The sequence below is a fragment of the Galeopterus variegatus genome, unplaced genomic scaffold, assembly GCF_000696425.1.
Source record: "Galeopterus variegatus unplaced genomic scaffold, G_variegatus-3.0.2 Scaffold29, whole genome shotgun sequence".
Classification (NCBI taxonomy): Eukaryota; Metazoa; Chordata; class Mammalia; order Dermoptera; family Cynocephalidae; genus Galeopterus; species Galeopterus variegatus.
The window spans coordinates 215,685-233,764 of NW_007726140.1; the positions used below are offsets into that span (position 1 = coordinate 215,685).

Genomic DNA, 18,080 nt, shown 5'->3' on the forward strand with positions numbered 1-18,080 from the left:
CATTGGATGCGGTTTTGGGGAAAGCTTTTTAAGGGCAAACATGTGCCTTGTATGCCCTTATGTCTCTACCTTCCTCCCTCCCGCTTATAATGCAGACATAAGATTGGTTGTTCAGCTCTAATACTGTGATATTTATCATGTGTCAAAATCTATTTGGAGTGTGAAAAACTTTCACTTTTACAGCAATATTTTTTTCTGGTTATCCATCAACTATTGCTAATATTAGAGAGGAATCCACTCATAAATGCTGCAGACCTTATTTGAATTCTACAAGTTTTCTTATGAAAGCAAAGAGCATACATTGAGAAGGACAAGTTGCTTCTAAGCTCTGCATCCAAGAAGCATTATGATTGTGTCATACCTCCTGTGGAGCCCTAACTGTCAACATCCAGCACATTAGCTTTTGCTGCTTGCTCTAAGAGGCTGTGAGCACCAGCACACAGAGCATATAGAGGAAAGTAACACCCTGAAGAAAAGGCAAAGTTCTGGTAGAACAGTTAGGGAGTAACATTATACGAGCTTTAAGGAGAGGTGTGCCCTGCCCCCCCCCCCAAATGTATATATGCTTTTGGATTTCTGAGTCAGAGAGGAGAAATTAGAAAATGACCAAAAAGAAGAGGCAAACAGGAAAAAAACCCTATGTCTCATTAAACCTGCAAAACTCTTGTGTGCCTTTAAAATAGGTCATTGCCACACACCACCCTGTCCACCGATGCTGAGCCAATAGCAAACTCTGCCAACCTACTTGAGGAAAGTGGTTTCACTCCGTAGTAAATCTTATTTTTGTCTAATTTAATTATCGCTAGAAGTTTTGTTTTTATTTTTTTTTAACAAACTCAAGCCCTTATCGCTTTTCTCCTTTTCAAGAAAGATAAGAATCTGGCTGGATAGAGCAGAGTTACAGACTAGCACTGACTTTGTTCAGCCAAGTTTTCTTTTCAAGAGAAGCAAACATTGTCAGGTATGGACGAAGGCCATCTCAGCTGCAGCTTCGTAGGGAAGCTGCTATTATAAAAGTAATTATAAAATATGAGAAGAGTGCACTGAGTGTTTAACTCAAGTAATGAAACAAATGATTAGAAAAATGGGTGTGTGGTAAACTAAGGGTGAGATGCCCAGGAACCTCGCTGGCATGAATGCTTTTTTGTCGTATTGTTAAGGAAAGTGGAGTATCAAGAGGAGATGGAGATAGCATCGACCTTACACACTTAGAGTGTTTAAAATACAACCCTTGCATTTGTTCTCATCTCAGAAGCGGGGGCCTCGGTCTTTGTTACCTATTGGATTTCAGGAAGGCTGACTTGGGATGCGGCGTTGCCATTTCCTGGGCCTTCATTAATTTTTTTTCCGGCGCTGGCAGCCAGATCCTTTGTTGTCTCTCCTCTGCATTCATTTCTCTCTGCCCTCGCACCTCCAGACAGTGCGGTGGGTTTTTCTTTCCAGGTCCTCGCGCCTGGAGCCCGGACGGCCAACCTCCTCGGCAACCGATAAAGGACCGCTTTAGCCGGCCACCGAAGGTCGGGGCTGAGTCGGCGCCACGCCAGGCACCGACCCGCTTTGTGTGCGCGTTTGTTTGTCTCCGCAGCGGTCCGACGCCGGCGGGAGGCGCGGGCCGCGACCCCCGAGAAGGCGGGGCCTCCGTGCGCAGGGCTCCGCCTGGCGAGGATTTCACTGTCGCCACTGCCGCCGCCCGCGTTTGTTCCAGTCGATCGCGCTGCCCCGACCGCTGCCCCCAGAGCCAAGTACGCCGGACGAGGCTGCCCAGGAGCCCTCTATGGCCTTCATCCCACCCAACCCCGCTTTTTGCTTTTTTCCCTGCTTCACCACTTTTCCTCGTTAAGAGCATCCTGTCGGGGAGCTTGGCAAAAAGACTAAAAACAGAAAAAGAGGGAAAAAAGGACAAATTCGATGCCTCTGTCTGGGTCCCCCCGAGTTTGTGAAGGGTCGTAATCATGTCCCAGTCGGGGGAGATAAGTGAATTTGGCTACATCATGGAATTGCTAGCCAAAGGCAAGGTAAGTGCTCGGGCGCGCGGCGCCTCGGCCGGTCCATTCCAGCGCTCGGGGAGGGCGGGGGCTGGAGTCCCGGGACCGCGCTCTCAGCCCGGGTGTTTCAACAGCTGCAGCATGCAAAGTAGCCGCCTTTTCTTTATTGGTGGCATCTCTGACATGAGCTAAAAGGGCACACACGGATGCGTTTGGGGCCAGCCGGGCGACGATAGGGTCTCCCGGGACACTGAGGGACGAGAGCTCAGCGTGCGAAGATGGGAGGAGGGCCGGGCGTTGGCCGAAGGGGCGCTTCCCCGCGCACCCCGGGCTGCCCGAGCGTAGTGACTTCAAATGGGTGACCTCGCCTATCTGGGCGCGGAGCGCGGAGGGAGGGTCCGACTAGCGGACGAATAGGCCCGGAGGGCGGGATCAGGTCCAGAGCGCAGAGCGACCGTGTGGCTGGGCGTTTTCCGCCCTCCTTCCAGGTCCTTAGCCGCTGCCCCGGGCCGGGAGCATTTCAAGCAGCCTTCTTTTGGTCGGGAGGGGGACATGCTAGAGGAGCCGATTTCAGCCCGGCACCTGTCCCGGAGCCTGTCGGAACCCAAGCCGACGCCGTCGGTGGCGCCTCGCGACCACACCCTCGGCCCGGCCGGGTGGCGCCGGGCCTGGGCAGACAGCCTTGAGAAAGGCTGGGATCCAGGCTGCATCCGAGAAGCTGCCGGGAGACTCCTAAGTGGTCTGCAGGCGGGACGTGCCGGGAAGTAGAAGCTGCACTGTGCGCTGCCCGCCGGGATCCGCAGGCGGCGAGGTGGCGGGAAACGGCGTCAGTGTTGGCCTCTGCGCCTGGAATTCGAGAAGAGGTGATGGCCCAGAGGAGGACCCGACTCCTTGCGCGCGATCATCAGAAAGAAGGATTCTGCAGCTCTGGTGTGAATACCTGAAACTTCAGTCCCACACCCCAGTAGCTCCAACTCCGCCTGAGTTACAGAGTTTGGAGTAGTTTTGGCTTCGGGCCAGACATGTGGCTCCCGGGGCTGGGGGACCGGTTTAATGTACTCCCAGCCTAAAGAGTCCTAGGCGAACCATACGCCTTCCTGAATTCTCCTGCTCTGTAACCGCTGAAAAGAAATAGAATACTCATTAATATCTCGAAGGTGGGGGCTGTACATTCGGTCACCCCTACCATTTACAGCTTGGGCTAGAAGTACAAACGGAGAACCTTCATTCCGCTTTTCTTCCCACCCCGGGCTCCATCCTGCCCTTCGAGGGACCTCCCGCGCATGCGTGCGGACCCCGGGCCAGTACATCTAAGCTCTGTGGTCCCGACGTGCCGCCCCTTGAACACCCTCAGTGTCTAGGGTGCGTACTGCAGCCCCTCCGCCCTCTGAAGGATGGACCCTGGGGAGGGGAGAAGTCCAAAAGGAAGAGCTGGCGCTGGGCGAAGAGGCGCGCAGCCAGAGGAGGGCCAGAACCCTGCCCTCTGAGAACGGAACGCCAAGCAGGACTCCGGCAGGCAGCCCAGGTCTAAGAGCGACACCTAACAGGGGCATTTATTTATGAACTCTAAAGGGTTGGGGGCGGGGGGAAAGGAGGAGGAGAGAGGATGTCTTTTGTTTATTACAAAATAGATGGACCATTCTTGATGGGATGGGGAATAGGATGATTGGTTGGTGAGTTTAGGCTTGTGGTGCTCAGATATTCTTCACAATAGGCCAGGAGTGTATTAGTTGGCTATGCTTTCCTCAGATGGCAGGCAAACCCTGACATTTTGAGAGAATAGTTCTGGGGTGGGATCCAGGGATCTGCATGTTAACAACATCCCAGGCGACTATGAAGCAGACTGATACAAACTAAGTGGGAAGATAGAGCAAAACCATTTGTGAATCCTTAAAGCTTCTTATAATTTAGTCGGAAAAACAAAAATAAACCTCCCAGGATAGCAGTGTGTTCACACAATATGCTCACTCTAATGAAAAAACAAAAACAAAATAATCTCTGGCTTCATCCACTGGATTTCTCGGCTCTCACTCTTGACTAGTCAGGCCCTCTTCACCAGGCCTCAGCAGTGGGCCTGCAGCAAACACATGAGCATGCTCAGCTGAATTCCAAGGTGCCAGAAGCCAGGTGTCTGTCTGAAATCCCTAGGGTTGGAAAGCAGGCTCTCCAGGTAAGAACTTAGGACAGTTCCTCCCTCTGCCTTTTTCTGGGAAGGAGTGAGACTCAGCGTTTCAACTCAAACTTATTTCCTACCCACTCTCTTCACGCCCACCCCTCCCCCCAACAACTCCATTTAAAACCCCTGTTTTGTTTGTATACATGATGGGAACACTGAATATTAGCCTTGGAACAGCAAACCTTTGAGACTGTCTTGCTGTACTTTCCTCTGAGGAGTTAGATTCCACTTTATAATCAGATTTGTGATTTAGTGAATAATGTGAAACTGGTCTAATATGAGAGTAAAAGGAGAGCAGAGGCCTGTAGTCTGCCTCCATCCTTCCCTTCCCTTAAAGTTGGGACTAGTGAGTTGATTATCATAATTTCTTTCTTTCACTTTTCCCACAGATGTTGTCTCATCCTTGTCCTGGACTTCTCAAACTTTGTACATAAGTCAATTGGAAATACATAGCTTTAAAAGTTTACAAACTTAATGCATGAATATATGCTCGTTGCAAAATAGTCAAACTTTACAGAAGGTTTTACAGTGTCAAAATGGAAGTTCATCCCCACCTCCAATCCACTGCCCTCCTCAGTGGCAGCAGTTTATGTGTCTATTCAAATTAAATGAGTTTACTGTGTGTTCTCTGGATGTGGGAGATGAGCCTTTCATCTCAGGGTAACCTAAAACCCACATGACAAACTTGATCAGCTTATTTTACTCTATTGTGAAGATTGTTTTAATTTTTAAAGTACACAGTGATCTCTACCATTGTGATTTCTACTCATCAAATAATAAACCAATAAGTATAGTGAATACTTATAATTCTCAAGAGATTTAGAAATCAATGCAAATGTAGTTTCTTATATTTCACCATCAGTGAAACTTCTGCCATTTTTGAAAGCTGTCTTTTTGTTTCTTTTGCAACTCGTCTCTTCAGACGAAAAGAGAGCTTTCCAAATCTGTGATCTATATCTAGGATTACTCAAAGAAATATTTTCAAACTATTTTGATCTCTGGAAAGATTTGCCTCAATTTTTATCACCTTCATACCCCTCTTCCCTTCACACCATCATACATTCTGGAATCATGTAATGAGGGTTTGATGACAGGGAACATAGAATTTAAATTTACTATACCTCCTTATATTTCAAGTATTTAGCATGTTTATGTTTATGTATAAATAGCCACAAAGTACTTCCTGTTTCCCATAAACTGTTCAGGCACATCGAAGGAGTACAAACAGTTTGAGTTAAATAAAAGAGGCTTTGGAAAGCTTACATTTAATTTTGATAGAGAAATAGGCAATGATACCATTACCTGGTGAATTATTTTAACTTTGAACATCTTTGAAGTACAAAAAAGTCAAGAAGTTTATAAACACAGCAGTTATTTTAAAACAAGAAGACATTCATATTCCAAAAGAATGAAGTTTAGAAAATCCTGAAATCTAGACTAATGTAAAGTCTTAAACTTCTCTTGGGACCAAAACAAAAATACCACTAAATGATCTGTTTTAGAAGGCTGAATAGATAGTTGCTCACACAACTGAAATCTAAACTGGGGTGATAATGGTAAGGTTGTGCTCACTGCAAATTATCCTTTAAAAATTTTTTTTGTAGCTTGGAATTGGGTGAAATGTGTGTGTGGGGGGTAGGGAAGGCAAACAGAAGATTTGGACTTTTGTAATATGAGTCAAAAATAGCTAATTTCATAAATACAATTTTCCTCTGATTTTTACTACATTTTTCTAAAGATAATTTGAAAAAAAACTCCTATTTTGTAAAATATTCCTTAAATTAGATTTTGTATGAAATTGTAAATTACATGTTTTATGTTTACCAGTGGTAGTGCAATAGGGATGTTGGAGTGAGACCTAGGTTTGAATCCTGGCTTTTTAGTATCTAGCCATGTGATCTTGAACATATTACTTAATCTCTGGTGGAGATGGGGAGCAGTTGTGGTTGTTACATGGCCCCTCTAAAAAGAATTAACAGGGTTATTGCAAGGATTAAATAAATATTTTATGCAAGGTTCCTAATACTGTTATTGGTACATAATAGGCCCTCAATAAATGAAAGCAGTTACCTCTAGCTTCTTTGACAACAACGCTGGGTCTTGAGACACCTTATAGCCAAACTGTGATCATTAACAAGTGAAGGTTGCCAGATAAAATATAGCATGTAGAGTTAAATTTGAATTTCAGATAAACAACAAATAATGCTTCAGTACAACTATGTCCTATGCAATTTTGGGCACATACTTATACTAAAAAATTTTATTATGTATCTGAAATTACAAATTAAACTGGTGTTCTGTATTTTTATTTGCAACTCTAAGGGGAGGAATAATAAGATGTGGTCAAAGGGGACCTGCTAGACAACCTAAAAATAGTACCAATTTTGTTCACCTCAAGTTGGCCACAAGTTATGGAGCCAGTACGCGCCTGCCATTAATGGAGAAATATATGCCTGAACAGCACTGTATTTCTCTCATCTTCCCAATTTTAAATTGTTGGTGTGTTGCTACCATGTAGTGGATAAATGCCTCCTGGATTTTGTAACTTAGACAAATAAAAGCCTAAATGGCTGGGAAGATGAAACTTACATAACTCAGAAATTAGTGCATGAAATGAGACTATGTAATTGTGTTAAACTGATTGTTTACACTCAAAGTGCTGAAAGAGTTCAGAGTAAGGGCAGATAAGCAATGAAAACTAGACTAATGAAGGAGGCTATAGAACTACAGATTGAAAGATGAGTAGGATTTGGCCAGGCAATGGGAATCTGAACTTACTGGCCTCTGAACTCCTCTTCTCTGACTTTGTTCCCATAGAAACATTTATGACTGGTAAACTTGGCCTGTCAGAGGCTTGGGTCAATAATTGATAGACAATGTCATTCATTGTCCCTTCATCTGTAACCTCCTGATATCCAGGAGTATAGACAGTCTGTGTGCCAATCTATTGTAAATCCCTGTGATTTACTTCATTTCCATCTTCTTTCCCATAAATCCAGGGCTGTCTTGATTTTGTATCCAGGGTTGCTCAATGACTAAGGGTTCACAACAGGGAGCAAGTTTTAGGGGCCATATCACCATGTTTCTACTTATTATTTAGGACAAATAACAGAATGGTACCCTGCCTGTCTGATGTTAGAGCGAACAAAGTTGAAATCAGTGGTGCCTCAAGCACTAACTGAAATGTTCTCCATGGTTGTTGGACCTCATCCAGCCAGGAATTTAATCTCTTGCTGGGTATTAGAAGTCAATATGGGAAGGCCAGGTTAGTTTAGCGAGCAGTGTATGGCTTACAGGGAGATTCTATTTTAAGTATCAAGTAATGAACATTTACTGAGCCTCTATTTTACCGAAACCCAAAGAGTGTGTGTGCATTGGGGTGGAGGTAGGGGAGTTGTTGACCTTTTAGAATTCATGAAGTAGACAGATGTGAGGCAGTTCATGCCCTTGTGATAGAAGAGAAATTAAGTAACAACAACAATTGCAAGATAAGGTATCACAATTAAGGCAAGATTGCTGAAAGTCTGCATCTTAGGGGAGCGATAGGAATGTAATAGGCTTCTTTGTGTTGACTTTTGACCCAGATTTTAAAATAAATTATTGGAAAAGGAAGTGCCAGGATACTCCAACTGGGGAGGGGTAGGCACCAAGGGATAACATATGGAATGCAAATTAGGGAATAATGATTTAAAAAAAAACCTAAAAACCCCAGACATTCCATGGCATTTCTGCTAAAAAGCCTTCAAAAGCTTCCCAACATTTACAGAAAAGCATGGTGTTCCATGCCTTCCACACTTCACTAAACTTATTTTGTGTTATTGAAGTAAATACCTTCTATAATCTTTGTTCCCCAACACACACATTCAAATACATTCACATACACATACACCCCTTTCACCCTTATATACCAATACCGAGCTGCTTGAGTCTAGGACTGTAGCTTAGTCTGCCTTTTGTGCAAGTGAAGCTACAAGAACAACATATGGGAACATATACATATTTCTATGTTACTCATATGGAAAGTCATCTGTAAATACCTAAGTGATAGGCTGTTACTGAAATCTAGGCATAAGAGAAGGCAGCTCAAGCTGGGCAGGGAAATTAGCCGTGAAGATGAGAAAGAACAGAATCTGGGAAGAAGAAACTGTGATTTGAAGGTTGACCAGAGAGAGAGGAGAAAGAAGGATTAAAACAAACATACTCCATGCAGGAATTTAACTTGAGGAACTAGAAAGAGTTTGTTTGGTACCTTGGATAATTGGGAGGCTGGGATGTATGGGTGTTGAGACAGAAGCTGATGAGATGAACCAAACCATGGCAGTCAAGTGGACTAGAAATGACTAGGGAGGGGCTGGGAAAGCAATGGTTTAAAATGGCAGTTTTCATATTTGCTGTCTTTTTACCAATATGACCCTCCTCTTTTTTGTTTTTAAACATTTATGGATTAAATAGAAAGTATTTTTTTACATGAAAATGTTTTAGAAGTAAAACATGCATATATTTTAAAATGTAACCAATACAATGTGAGTAAAAGTAAGTCTTGCATACCTGACTCCATCCCCTTACTTCTCCACGATATTGTTATCATTTTTTTGTATTCTATTTCAGAGACTTATTTTTATTCTTATTTATCTGACTATATATGCATGGCCTTTTTTTTTTTTTTTTTTTTTTTTTTTTTTTTTTTTTTTTTGCCAGAATGGCAGCATACAGAATTCATTTGGTTTTGTACTTTTTTAACACTCTATTTTAGAAATCCTTTCTCATCAGTAGGTTCATTTTAACTGCTGCATAGTATTCCATGGTATGGATGCACATTATGGATGACAGATGTTTTGTTATTATAAATCAGGTCCCAATAAGATCTTTGTACATGGGTTTGTGCACACATGCAAGTATTAGAGTAAGAACGTTCGTAGATGTGGAATTGCTTAGTCAAAATGTGTAACCATTTAACATTTTTGATAGGATTTGCAAAATTTCCCTTTAAATATACTGTCCCAATCTACACAGTCACAAAAAAGTCTGAAAGTGCCTGGTTCCCCACATTTTTGCTAAGTGTATTAACATAATTTTTGAACTTTGTGAATCAGATATCTCAGTGAAGTTTGATTTGCATAATGGAAGGCCCTTAAAATTTATTTTTACGCAAATATTGTCTAAACAAGTTTTATCCTTATTTCATGTTAATGAAACTTCTAGTCTCTTTTAGTCTGTTAGCCAGTAAGTTTTGGACCAAGCACTATCCAGGTGTGCTGATGTGAAATTACAGCCAGAAGGGAATTATTTAACCCAAAGGCCTGTATTAAAAGCAGAAACGGATTTATACTTTTAAATGGTTGAGGCTTTTGGAATCTGTGTAGGCACATGGTGGAGGACATGATTTACGTGTCTAAATTACGCAGGCATTTGTTATTTTCCTCATGTGCCTGCTGATTAAGACTCTTCAGAACTTGTGGGGAGGAAGCAGTCTCAGGGCTAGCACGTGCGGCCACACAACGGGTGTTAATTCCAATCACAACCGCTCAGTCAGTACCCGGCAAGGCGTTCATCCTTTCTGCACCTCATCTGTAAACTGAGGGTATCCCATTAAAGACTATTGCTATAGTCCCTTGCTGTTTTTAATGCTACACTGCTGCTGCTATTTAGCTGCCGGTTTGGAGAAGAGGCTACCGCTGCTGACAGTGCTGTGGGAAGACCGCGAAACTTGTGACAAGGAGAGACTTCTATCAAACAGGAAATAAAAGTGGGAAGCATTTCAAAACCTACACGGGATGCCTCGCCTACAGCTCCGTGGTCCCTTTGCCCAGCAGTTCGGAGCACCTGTTCTTTTAGTCTAATACCTAAAGGTGACATTATTTAGCCTGCCGGGAAGACAGTGGCCTAATCTGATAATATGGTTTCCAGCAGTCCCCGATTAATTTGTCGTCTGTGTGCCCTGAAAACGACAGAAGAAACGCGGTAGAGCCGTGGCAGGTGAAATTTACGTCATTAGTCTCTGAGATGGGAAGCGCGTGGGTGCCAGAGTCGCTCGGGACTCTCTGTCCTCTGGCCTCAGGGAAACCGCAGAGCGGCTGCAGGGGCACAGCAGGGGGGGGGGGGGCGCTGCTTTGCTGCCGTCTCTTGAATTCAATCCCTGGCCAGCACCTGGGAGGGGAACCTCTACCCTGTGGGCTGTCCCCGCGTCACTTGGAAAGAACGTGTAGTGCGTGACGGCACCGCGCCCTGGTGTGTAGAATCAGAAAGCAGAATACGAGTGACCTGTGGCCAGTCAGGGAATGTGAAGTAGACCCAACGAATCGAGCCGGGAGAGGAGGGGGAAGGGCCGGGCGGGGACAGGGACCCACGAGGGGAACCCCCCAGGCCCGGCCTGGCTGGGGCTGCGGTAGGGGTGGGTGGGGTCTCGCTCGGGTCGCCCAGCTGCGACCGCACAGGACAGCCGGCTGGGTCTCGCCCTCGCCGCCACCGCCCCGTTTAGAGCCCGGAAGTGGGGCTTGTCTAACACCTCGCGCCGCACTTTGCGAATCCCAGGGAAAGCAAAACGGAGGGCAGAGGGTCGGCGCTGGGCCGGGGGCGAGGGCCGCAGTCCGCCGCAGCGCAGCCGGACCGCCCCAGCCGGCGCGCCCTCCGCCTCCACCGCCTTCACTTCCGCCCCTCGGAGGCTTGCAGCCCCTTCAGGGGCGGTCGGGAGACGGCCGGGGCCGGAGAGAGTGAGGGGCGGAGGGAGAGGTGGAGGCAGCCGTATCCAAGCCCCTCCTGGTCGGGTCTCTCCCGCCCGGCGTTCAGCAGCTCGCAGCTCCTCCAGCGGCGGCCCCACCTCCTTTGTGCGGCAGACGCTGTTGCCCGGACGACGGTGCCCCCCTCTCCGGCCCCGCCCCGGCCCCGCCCTCCGCGGCGTCCCCGCCCTGGTCTCGGCACAGTCGCCGGCCCAGCCGCAGCCCGCAGGAGCCGCAGCCGCAGCCGGCCGCGCGGTGGGCTTCCCGGGGCCGTAGCAGGGACTTTCCCGCGCCTGTGCTTTCGTCCGCCCCGGCTTGCTCCCCGCTGCGTCGGTCCGCTGGCGGGTCCGGCTGAGCTGCTCGTCCTTCGGCTCCGGACCGAGTCTCCACGGTCACCGCAGGGCCCCGCCCACCAAGCCCTGCCCGGGGCTGCCGGTCTGCCCGTTTGGACCTTGCTGTTGATGACACCTGGCGGAAGGCTGCCATGGAGGGGGATGGTTCAGAGCCGCTGGTGAGCGAGGGGAGAGGGGCCGCCGCCTCCCAGCTCGATGCGGCGCTCCGGGGCCCCGGCTCTCTGTGCCCTCCGCCCTGATCCTGGAGGGCGCCTCTCCTCCCGGAGGAGCGAGGGCGGGCGGTGGTGGCCCGCTTCCTCTTCGCCGTCCCGGCCCGGGTTCCGCAACCTGGGGCGCCCCCTTTTCTCCCCCGGAGAGCCGCACTCGGATTCCCCTGGGCCCGGAGGAGAGCGCTGGTTGGTGATTGCCCACCTGAGCACCTCGGGGAATCCCGGCGGGGCTCTTTAATGGGGTTCAGGCTGTGATTTAATTCGCTTTAGTGAGTCGGGGTTCGCGTGCCGGCGCGTGTGTCCTGGGCGTGTCCGGCCCCCTTTGTCTGGGAGCGCCGTGGGGCCGGCGCTCGGGTCCCGCTCGGACCCCCGTGGGTCCCTGCCTGCAGCTGCCGCCGCGAGCAAAGGCTCCTCCCGGCTTTGCCTGCTCGAGTGGGGCGGGCCGGGGCTTGGCAGCTATCGGGGGTACGAATGTTTTCATTTGAAGGGGTCGGATATGCAGTTCTTCCGAAAGTTTCCTGAGGAAGCCCTTTGAAACTGCTGGGGGGAGCCACCACCTCACATTTCTCTTAATCATATTGATCCCCCGTCAATGAATATAAAATGAACACTAATTTTTCTTTCGGTTAAGAATTACTTTATATCCATTGAGACTAAAAAGCCACATTCAAGACACTACTTTATGTACAGGAAAGGATTGTAGATCTTCCTCCAGTGACAGGTAAACCTTGATTGACCGTATAGTTTTATACATAAAGTGGGTGTGAGAACCTATTTTGGACATTTAGGACAATATTTTCCTTTGATTTGGTGTCTGTCGAACCCTTTGTGAGATGTGATAGGATGTGAATATTCTAGATTCTTTGATGTGATTGTGAGGTGTGGTTATCTTATTTCCAAATTTATTAAAATTGTGACATGACGTTGGTCTTTATTAAATATTTGGGTGATGCAGCAAAAGACACTACACTGAAAGACCCACTGGCAATGATAAAGACAGTTGGCTGCAATGCTATTGAATTGTCAAGAATCATTAAGGCACTTGTGTCATACTGGGGGGAGTAGGTTAGCATACATTTCCCCCTTTACCAAGAGATATAAAGATTTTTATCAAAGAAAGCAATTCTCCAATCATGGACATAATGAGAGATGCATTCCTAATGATGGTACAAACTTTCAAGAACACAGCTCTTACGGCAGAAATTCTATAGAAGATAATTCTTGGGTATTCCCAAGCCCTCCTAAATCAAGTGAGACAGCATGTGGGGAAACTAAAACCTTGACTTTATCCAACCTGCCACCGCTGCATTACTTGGATCAACATAATCAAAAGGGCCATTATAAAAATTAATTCTGAAGAAATTCATGATTTCATCATGAGCACACTGTATGTTTGTCATTGGCCCTCCCAGGAAATTATTTAAAAGGGTGAAAGTGGATTTTGATTAAAATTTTGCAGAATTCTTCAGTATATTCATTTGAACATAGGTATGATATTATGTAGTTGATTTTCCAGTGTGAAAGAAGAGGACCCTTCAGTTCCATATCCTAAGATACAGGTATATGCTACTATACTAATTAATAAATAAGCTGTTTCAAAAAGACAATCCTGTCTTTGATAACAATTGTAAAATTTCACTTCTCAGATAAAGAATGTAGTTGGAGATTTTTAGACATTGTTTTATGAAGTGTGTGAAATGCCTAAATACACATTCATAAAAATAAAAGGAAGCCATTAGTATAGGGAAAAAAAGTGAATTATTAGAGCCAGTGTTATAACACCAAGGTTAAGGGTTCGGATTCCCATACCGGCCAGCTGCCAAAACAAAAACGAAACAAAACAAAAATAAGTGAATTAATTCAATTTTCATTTTCTGTGTATTTCCAATAGTTGAAATGATTGTACAAGGTATGAGTAGTTTTAACATTGAACTGTTGTTAAATTGCAGGGATGTAGAGTATAGATTCATAGCATTTGAAGTTTAGGATACATGGGGAAAATAAACTACATGGGGGAAGGATGGAAAAACTGGCGTGAGGTCATCAAACCTTTTTAGTTGTGATAAGAGTCTAAAATGTACCTTATTTAAAATGGTGAACGCCTGTAGAATTGAGAGCACTTACAATGGTGCCTTTTAGTTCTCTACACCCTTTTAATATTCTTAAAGTGCTTTTAAGATAACTGTTTTGATATACAGCATGAGAATCTCAAGCATTTTAGCTGCATTACTGGTGCAGCATATGAAAAATGGTCACATTTAATGTAGAAAATTGTTGATAATTCAGCTTGTAAATAGAGTTCATCTAGGGCCCTTTGAACATACTAGCTAACCTAGTTTTTACCAGCTCTTGTTATTCACCAGTCACAGAGTTAATGCACTAAGTAGGAATACATTCTTATTCTTATTGCTGCATTCAAACTTTTTATTGAAATAATCTGCTTTTAGGATTTCACCGAAGTCCTAAATTGAATCATTCATGATTACTTTGAATGACTTTATAATTATTCATAGAATATTGTGGCCCCATAATATTTTATGCTAATTTTTTCTCTTGTACTTCACTTTCTTTCCTTTTTTTTTAAAAAAAAAAAGATGACCAGTAAGGGGATCCTAACCCTTCACTTGGTGTTGTCAGCACCACACTCTCCGAAGTGAGCAACTGGCCATCCCTATACAGAGATCTGAACCCGTGGCCTTGCTGTTATCAGCACCACACTCTCCCAAGTGAGCCATGGGCCGGCCACATTTTCTTTCCTTTTTCTGTCTAGTGTCCCTTCAGTTCTAGGTTATGGGTGTTGAGGCGGATTGGTGGTATAGAATTTCGTAGCTGAAAAGGAACTTCAGATTTAAAAAATGTCTGTTTCTTAATTCTTTTGGAAAGGTAAATACATGTACTTATACAAGAGGTATAAGCTTGTTAATATATTTACCCACAAAGAGCCTTTGAGTCTGATTTTTTTATTCTTCAATTTAAGGTTACCATCAAGAATATCGAAAGAGAGCTCATTTGCCCTGCATGCAAGGAGCTGTTTACCCACCCACTGATTCTCCCTTGTCAACATAGTATCTGTCATAAATGTGTGAAAGAACTCTTACTGACTCTTGATGATTCATTCAATGACATGGGATCAGACAACTCCAATCAGAGCAGTCCTCGACTTTGGCTCCCTTCTTCTAGCCTGGATAAGATTAACAGACCAGGTATGTGGTAGAACTGTGGGGTTGTCTAGGGAGGAGCTTACGGTTGTGTTCAGTGATAATTGTGGAAAGAAAATCATTTTTGTCACTTGAGGGTTATTTTTTTCAGGCAAATAAAACTATAGTTATAAAGGGCCCCTGCCGTTAAAATGTCAAAATGAACTTCTATTATCTTTTGATATACACTGAAAGTGGATATTAGATATTGAACACCAACTTTGTGGTAAGCCCCTTATTAACTTTGTATTTTAGGGGATGTTCTGACCCTGTGATGTCCTTGAGATGATAAAATAATGGACTATCAAAATACTTATTTGGGAAACACCCATATATGATAATATGTAAATAAATACTGAAGAATTAAGCGATGAAACTACATAATGGCTAGTACTAGAAAACTTTTTAGAGGGATTATTTGGTAGCATTTTATTCCACCTGAGGGTTTTATTTTCTTCAGTTGTTTTTCATCCACTTTTCAAAATAAGGATTTTGAACGTTATAAATAGTAATTGAATTCTGTAGTAATGCATATAAGTAGATCTAATTTGATGTATAGTACATACCATATGCATTTATTACATGACTAATGTTTAAATTGTGTGCTGTTGGATAGTGTTGCTTTTTATTCTGGACAGCTATTGCAGGATTAACGTAGGTCAAAATTAACTTGAAATCACTGGGGATGCTGAAATTCAGGGCCAAATCTGAGTACAGAAATCAGTGGAAAGTACAAAGGTGGGTAGAAATACCCCAGCCTCATGTTAAGCATGTTCTTTGTGTGGAGTACGTGGGTGGCCATAGTACCAGACTTTAGAGCTTCATCTCTGTCCAATTTGGACTTTGAGGTTTTAAGTTTAATCCTTTTGTCCACTCTACCAGTTTCTCTCCCTTATAGTATAGAGCAACTTTTTAATCTTCTAAAAAAAACTTTAAAGAAAAGAATCTCTTTCCCTAAGTTGTATTTTAGAGAATATCTTCTTTTTTTTGGTCCACCCTGCGATTTGGAATCTCCTTGGGTGGTATTTCCTTCTATGTGCTCCGTCAAGAAGTGGATAAGAGTAGGTTTGTTTTAAGGGTGATATTTGCTATTTTGAAAGTTTTTTTTTTTAAAAAAAACAATTAGCAATTACTAATTACTTGGAAGATGTTTTACGCATATAAAAATTATATGTACATACAAGGAAAGGAGCATTAGGCAAGCTGTGAGAGGGTGGAGAGTGTGAAGACAGAAGATTATACACTTCTTGAAGTCATCAGTTTTAAGTTCCCCTCCTTGCTCTGCATCTGGCACACTGAGGAGGTGAAGAAAGACAGAAATTGCTTGAAATCATCCTACCAGATAAAACTTGATATTCTATTGGTAAATCTCAATTGGCTGATCTTTTAGGGACTCTTGCTTGGTTGACCAAGGAAAATTTACTTTTTGTGTATTAATATTCAGCACAATTAAGTGGAATTTTAGTTAAGTACTAGTATTTCTAGTTATAATTAGATTGTGCTTGCATATGTTTGAGGGTACTTTGGAAAGTTAATGGAAAGATTCATATTCTTTTAATTCTATTTTTCTGTGAACTTTTTGAAGTACCCTCATATTTTATAAAATTCCATTATGTGGGCTTCTAATCTTAAGATTTCATTAGTTTTTATATGTGATTCATATTAAGTACTATATGAAATATAGTTATCTGTTTCTGTTTTTAGGAACTTACCTAGCACAGTGCTCTGTAGATGCGTAATAAATATTTGTTGAATGATAAATCTCTGCTACAAGATTCGTGCAAAGAATATAATGGCTTATATTCAATTAATTTTGGCATTTTTTTTCAGAACAAAAGCTCCATTCCACTGTCTAGATCACAAACAATTACTGAGATGTTCTTCCCTCTTCTTGCTATGCTATGAAGTTGGATTATGTGCTGAGGGGGAGAAGTTAGAATGATGAAGAGTTTGAAAACTTTTCTAGGAAGAACAATTACAAGAGATAAGAATGTTTAATTTGGAGAAGGGATGACTGCAGATTATGATGCTGACTTGTGGATGAGGAAGTAGTACACTGGGTATCTTTAGCAAAGGTTCCGAAGCAGTGAGTAGAGGGAATAACAAAGCATGGAGGAAAACACACACACACCCTTAAGGCTGTCCAAAAATGAAATGGGCTCTCTAATTATGTCATTAGAAGTATTTAGGGCCGGCCCGGTGGCGCACTGCTACAGTGCGCCACTAGGGAGCGCGGCGGCGCTCCCGCCGAGGGTTCGGATCCCACATACAGACCGGTTCCCGCTCACTGGCTGAGCGAGGAGCGGGCGCAACACCGAGGGTTGCGATCCCGTTGCTGGTCCCGGCCCGGTACGGGCGCGACACTGAGGGTTGCGATCCGTTGCCGGGCACGAAAAAAGACAAAAAGGAAAAAAAAAAAAAAGAAGTATTTAAATCAGGTGTCAAATCTAGATGCTACAGGGGCCAAATAGGTGCATTAATTAAGCAGGCCTCAGGCATCATAAATACAAGACCCTCTTCCATTCTACTTTTGTGACATAGATAAACAAACAATAAATATTTTAATTTCCCATGAGCTCATCTACTGTAAGAAAATCAGCAGCCCAAGTTTTAGCAGCCTTTACACTTCCCTGTTGGAGACAGTGGGGCGTGGTTTGGGACTGTGGAGACTAGAATGGATACCTTGTTAAAGGAGGCAGTAGCTACTTGGCACGAATGAATTATGTGGGGTGGGGCATACCAAGATTGTCAGATTTACTGTTTTTTCACAAAAAACCTGATAGGGTTTTTATGTGAAATATATATTTTTTAAGTATTGACAGTTAATTCAAATTATTCTAAAACACCATGGCGGCTCACCATAGGGCAGGACAGCCAAAACACATCTTTGGGTCTGACCCATTCAACTTTGGGGCCATCAGTGTTTTCAGTCTTTGTCTTAAACAGTGGTTGGGCAACCACTGTCTGCAAATGTTGCAGACAGTATTGCTGATTTGGATGGTAGGTTGGGTCAGTCATTCTGTCACCTGCCAGATTTTCTCCAGTACTGAAGTTCTATGCATTATTGAATACCGGTTGTATTCATTCATTCAACAAGTATTTGAGTGCCCACTGGTTACCAGACACGGCTAATGCTGAAGAGTGATGAACAAGATAGACTTGTCTTTTTTTTTAAGAAGCATCTAGCCTACATTGTACAAAGCTTCATAAGAGATGCAATAATTAGAGCACAGTCCTTCATCAACAAAACATACAGAGCAAGTTAATAGATAAAGATAGAGTACCCAGAAGGTGAGAATGCCCTAAGTATGGTAATCCTTCCTGGAGGTTTTTATCAAATGATTGTAAATTTTAGGACTGCCCTCCTTTACATGATCACCAGTTTTAAACTAGTAGAAGTCATTGTGTTATAATGTTACTTAACTTTCATTTACTGGGCATTTG

General features: G+C 43.9%; 1 protein-coding gene across 3 annotated transcripts in view; it reads left to right on the forward strand.

The window, feature by feature from the left end:
* Positions 1 to 1,777: 1,777 nt before the first annotated feature.
* TRIM36 (tripartite motif containing 36) overlaps positions 1,778 to 18,080 on the forward strand; it is a 40,391-nt gene continuing 24,088 nt past the window's right edge. The window contains exons 1-2 of one of the 3 annotated variants that reach the window (XM_008569852.1): positions 1,778 to 2,015; positions 14,417 to 14,642. In XM_008569852.1, coding sequence (XP_008568074.1) covers positions 1,953 to 2,015; positions 14,417 to 14,642 — 289 coding nt within the window. In that variant the 5' untranslated portion in view covers positions 1,778 to 1,952. Of the gene's footprint in view, positions 2,016 to 11,138; positions 11,389 to 14,416; positions 14,643 to 18,080 lie in introns of those variants that run through there. The other 2 variants (XM_008569861.1, XM_008569868.1) reach the window with 2 other exon arrangements.